Source organism: Nicotiana tabacum, chromosome 11 (genome assembly GCF_000715075.1).
Source record: "Nicotiana tabacum cultivar K326 chromosome 11, ASM71507v2, whole genome shotgun sequence".
Classification (NCBI taxonomy): domain Eukaryota; kingdom Viridiplantae; phylum Streptophyta; class Magnoliopsida; order Solanales; family Solanaceae; genus Nicotiana; species Nicotiana tabacum.
The window spans coordinates 16,180,621-16,186,097 of NC_134090.1; the positions used below are offsets into that span (position 1 = coordinate 16,180,621).

The 5,477-nt window shown below is 36.5% G+C and overlaps 1 protein-coding gene across 1 annotated transcript; it reads left to right on the top strand.

Moving 5' to 3' along the window:
* Positions 1-262: 262 nt before the first annotated feature.
* LOC107793666 (vetispiradiene synthase 3) lies at positions 263-2,882 on the top strand. Its single transcript, XM_016616061.2, has 7 exons — positions 263-448; positions 549-822; positions 922-1,297; positions 1,387-1,605; positions 1,740-1,878; positions 2,038-2,283; positions 2,388-2,882. The coding sequence occupies exons 1-7, from the start codon at positions 332-334 to the stop codon at positions 2,682-2,684; spliced, it is 1,668 nt and encodes a 555-aa protein (XP_016471547.2). The 5' UTR covers positions 263-331; the 3' UTR covers positions 2,685-2,882.
* The last annotated feature ends 2,595 nt before the right edge of the window (positions 2,883-5,477 follow it).

Below are 5,477 nucleotides of genomic sequence, written 5' to 3' on the forward strand. Positions count from 1 at the left end.
GGGATGGGAGTGTGTGGGCGGGGTAGGGATGGTGGGGAAGGAGAATAGAGTGGGGAATGTTGAAAAAAGATTTTGAAAAATATTTTCCCTTCTCTTGATAGAGAAAACATTTAAACGAGTTTATTAGAAAATATTTTCCAAAATATTTAAGCCCACCAAACATGAAAAAATTGGAAAATATTTTCGTTCGTACCAAACACACCCTTAACATTATAAATACTTATGCCTTCTCTTCAATTTGAGTCATCTCACTCTTCAGTCATTCGTCCTAGAGTTTCTTTCTTCACTACAAGAATACAAAATTCTAACTAATACCAAAAGTAATTTAGCAATGTCCCGAGGCAATAATATTGTGAAGCATGAAGAAGAAGAGATCGTTCGCCCCGTCGCCAACTTCTCTCCTAGTCTATGGGCTGATCAGTTCCATTCATTCTCCTTTGACAATCAAGTATACATTCATCATCTTTTCTTTACATATAGTCTCCTCTTAATTACATGCAAGGCCAATGTAATATAATATTTGTTTTACTTTTGTAATACATTTATAGGTTGCAGAAAAATATGCTCAAGAGATTGAAGTATTGAAGGAACAAACAAGGAGCATGTTATTAGCTACTGGACAGAAATTGGATGAGACAATGAATTTGATAGATGTTATTGAACGCCTTGGCATTGGCTACCATTTTGAGAAAGAGATTGATGAGATTTTAGAGCATATTTACAATGAAAATACAAATTTTGAGGGTGATGATTATAATGATTTATGTACTTCTGCACTTCAATTTCGATTGTTTAGGCAACATGGTTACAACATTTCTCCTGGTAAGTTCATTATAAAGCATGCCTTAATGTTGTTAAAATTATTATCAATTTATTGGAAGAAGGCTAATTAATCTTGAGTTTTTCCCTTTTAAATCCCAGAAATTTTCAGCAAATTCCAAGATGAAAATGGCAAATTCAAGGAGTCTCTTGCTAGTGATGTCTTAGGATTATTGAGCTTGTATGAAGCTTCATATGTAAGGACTCATGCTGACGATATCTTAAAAGACGCACTTGCTTTCTCCACTATCCATCTTGAATCTGTAGCTCCACATTTTAAATCTCCACTTAGGGAGCAAGTGACACATGCCCTTGAGCAATGTTTGCACAAGGGCGTTCCTAGACTAGAGACACGATTCTTCATCTCATCAATTTACGAGAAGGAGGAATCAAAGAATGACATGTTACTTCGATTTGCCAAATTGGATTTTAACTTGCTTCAGATGTTGCACAAACAAGAACTTGCTGAAGTATCAAGGTGTGATTATATTTTCTTTTGGGAGAACATAAAGATAAACCTTTTGTTATTTCACAAATGCTAATTTTAACTGGCTGGTTTTGCCGTAGGTGGTGGAAAGATTTGGATTTTGTGACAACACTTCCATATGCTAGAGATCGAGTAGTTGAATGTTACTTTTGGGCAATAGGAGTATATTTCGAGCCTCAATATTCTCAAGCTCGTGTCATGCTTGCTAAGACTATAGCGATGATTTCAATCGTTGATGACACATTTGACGTTTATGGTATAGTTAAAGAACTTGACATATACACGGATGCCATACAAAGGTAAAAATAATTAGCTTACTTATCGCTCCTTGAAAGTGAATAGCATGAAATAAAAGATCAAGACGAGCTCTTAGTTTGCGCATTATATTCATGCTGTAATTTAAAATACATAAATTTTCTTTGTGACCCTGTAGGTGGGATGTTAGTGAAATTGATCGACTTCCTGATTACATGAAAATCAGTTATAAAGCTCTTTTAAATCTTTACGACGACTATGAAAAGGAATTATCCAATTATGGAAGATCTAATGTTGTCTACTATGCGAAAGAAAGAGTATGTGTCTCAAATCTAACTATCCAATTAATACTTTAACATTGTTTGTCATATAATTTTACCTTGTCCTCGAGTTTTTTATACTTGGAACAATAAAACTAATTTCAGTTTTTATGGTGTAACTTCTAACAGTTGAATGTATTTGCTTGCTATTGACAGATGAAAGAAATAGTAAGGAATTATAACGTTGAGGCGAAGTGGTTTATTGAAGGATATATGCCACCTGTCTCTGAGTACTTGAGCAACGCATTAATAACTAGCACTTATTACTTGTTAACTACAACGTCCTATTTGGCCATGAAATCTGTTACCAAGAAGGATTTTGAGTGGTTAGCAAAGAACCCTAAAATTCTTGAAGCTAATGTAACATTATGCAGAGTTATTGATGATATAGCGACGTACGAGGTATGGATATTATCTCCCTAAATCATATGAAATTTGAACAAACTAACGCTATAATAACAATTGAAGCAATATAAAGCTCATATGCAATCTATATTCCTTTGCAGGTCGAAAAAAGTAGGGGTCAAATTGCAACAGGAATTGAGTGTTACATGAGAGATTATGGTGTATCTACTGAAGAAGCAATGAATAAATTTCAAGAAATGGCTGAAATAGCATGGAAGGATGTAAATGAAGGAATTCTTAGACCAACTCCTGTCTCTACAGAGATTTTAACTCGTATTCTCAATCTTTCTCGCATGATTGACGTCGCATATAAGAACAATCAAGATGGATACACTCATCCGGAGAAAGTCGTAAAGCCTCATATTATTGCCCTACTTGTGGACTCCATCAAAGTTTAAACTGCCAATGCTGCTCATGTTGAGAAAACATTATTCTCTTTTATTGAGAAAATAAATATTTGTTCGCTTTTTTTAAAAAAAAAAATTATGTCATACAAATTAAAGTTGCTAATAAGCTGCCTTTCGTGATGGAGCAGTATAGTTCCTATGTAGGAAATCCTTAAATCATTATAAGAAATAATATCACATGTTCAATTCTTTTTTGTTTTTATGTTGGTTCTTATTGCCTATCTTAAATTGAATGTATAGGAATATTTCTGCCAATTGCACCTCAAATAAGACTTTTAGTTAGAACACGGAAGAACTCCAGCAAACTGTGTTAGAGAGTTCAAGCTTTTACAAGCAAAACTCCGGCAAAATGTAGTGGAGTTCAAAAACTCCCTATAGGTAAAACTCCTATATACTATGCTGGAATTTCAAACTTTTATAAGTGAAACTCCGACACAGGAGTTCGAAGAATACAGTAATCTAATCGATTTCGCGATCAGCGAAAGGGCGTAACAAAACTTAAAAACATATATTAAAAAAACTGTATGTCGCTGAATCTGAAAAAGATTCTAATTATATAAACCTGCTTAGGTGAGAATCTGCAAAGAAGTTGAAGAACGAGTAAGTTTCAGATGATGCATCTCCCTTTTCGAATTGATTAGAGAAAAATATTTGTTGAGATTTTAGGATGCGTATTTGTATCAAACATATTTTTAGGTTCTTGCACAAGAAATGCCAGGGAGGCAAACTTTTGGCTTCGTAATTCAGCAGAAAGAAAATGATAAGTTCAGCTGCTGTCAACTACCAATTCTAGAAGCCCACCATTGTTGAAGCCACCAACCCATTCTAGAAGCCACCATTGTTGAAGCCTCCATTGTTGAATGAAGAATTCAACCACCAACCACCTTCTTTAAGGCTATAAATAGAGCCTTATGTTTTACACAGAAAGATCAATCCAGAGAGATTGAAATACAATCCAGGAAGAGATTGTGAGAACAAAAAAAGAGTTTGGTGAGGTTTTTGTAGAGAGAAATTCTTGGTGTAAATTCTCTATAATTCTATTCTTGTGAAATAGAGTTGTTTTTCCTCCCAAATAATCTTCATATTGATCCGAGAATCACAACAAGTGGTATCAGAGCCTTCGATTTTGTGTTCATCGAGAAATATCGGAACACTGAAAATTTCAACCCGGATTTACGTTTTTTCGAAAACGTGATCTTCGGTGTGTTTTGATCATTTCATTAGATTCTTTGCGTCGATACGAATTCAACGCAATTTTCCGAAGGCCAAACAAAGCTAAAACGAAGAAGTTATGGCAATTTTTTTTCTTCTGCCCAAAAAAGAAGATGATGAATAGTAACTGCCCAGTCAGCGCCACATCATCATCCAGTCAGTGCCACGTCAGCATCCAGTCAGCGCCACGTCAGCATCCAGTCATCATAAAATTTTTAGAAATTTATGAAATAACCCGTGAAGTTACTGAAATTATAAATCTGCCCCACAAGTTCAGTATATTTTCGATTTAACCCCAAAAGTTTGGTGTAAATTTTGAAAATTTTCTGGAGGCCCTATTTTGACACAAGAAGAGTCAATCCTACCATTTTTCACCATTCCGGACGTGTTGGTGAGTTCCGTTTGGTGACATTCCCCTCCAAATTTTTGACCAAGCCATTTTAAAGACATAATGGAAGAGGCATCATCATCTGGAGCTATGATAAAGCTTACTGCCACAAATTACACATTGTGGAGACCTCGGATGGAAGATCTCCTCAGTTGTAAAGATTTGTTTGATCCCATAGAAGCAAAGGGTAGGAACCCCGATTCCACCAAAGAAGTAGAGTGGAAGAAATTAAACAGAAAAACTATCGGTCAAATTCGACAATGGATTGACGATAGCGTTTTTCATCATGTTGCACAAGAGACAGATGCGTATGCCCTCTGGGTGAAGTTAGAAGGGATGTATCAATCCAATACCGCTAGGAACAAAGCCTTGTTGATGAGGCGTTTGGTAAATTTGAAGTTAAAGCACGGAACTTCAGTTGCCGAGCATACCAGTGAGTTTCAGAGCTTGATAAATCAATTATCGTCTGTTGACATGCCGCTCGGGGATGAGATGAAAGCCCTACTACTTCTTAGTTCTCTTCCTGATAGTTGGGAGACGCTGGTAGTCTCTCTCAGTAATTCAGCTCCTAGTGGAAATCTGACCATGTCTATGGTTAAAGATGCCTTATTTAATGAAGAAGCCAGAAGAAAGGACATCGATCATGGTGAGTCGCATGCCCTTATTACAGAAAGAGGGAGACAACAAGAAAGAAGTCAAGATAAGAGGAGAGGCAGAAGCAAGAGTAGGGAAAAATCCACGGATGGTAGGAAGTCATCATATGCGTGCTACCACTGTGGAATAAAGGGCCATTTAAAGAAGAACTGCAGAAAATTGCATAAGGAGAAGGAGCAGTTGAAGCAAAAGGATGGAGATGCATTAGTCACTACCCACGGAGAGGTAGCCATTTGTTCCATCCAAGAAGAGACATGCCTTCACGTCTCAAGTCAAGAAGAAAACGAATGGGTGGTAGATACTGCAGCATCATACCATGCCACATCCCGAAAAGATTTCTTCACAACATACAAAGCAGGAGACTTTGGAGTAGTGAAGATGGGGAACACTTCTTCCTGTGAGATAGTTGGAATTGGTGATATCAAAATACAAACAAATATCGGGAGTACAATGATATTGAAGGATGTCCGTCACGTGCCAGATCTTCGTCTAAACCTAATATCAGGAATAGCTCTTGACAAACAGGGCTA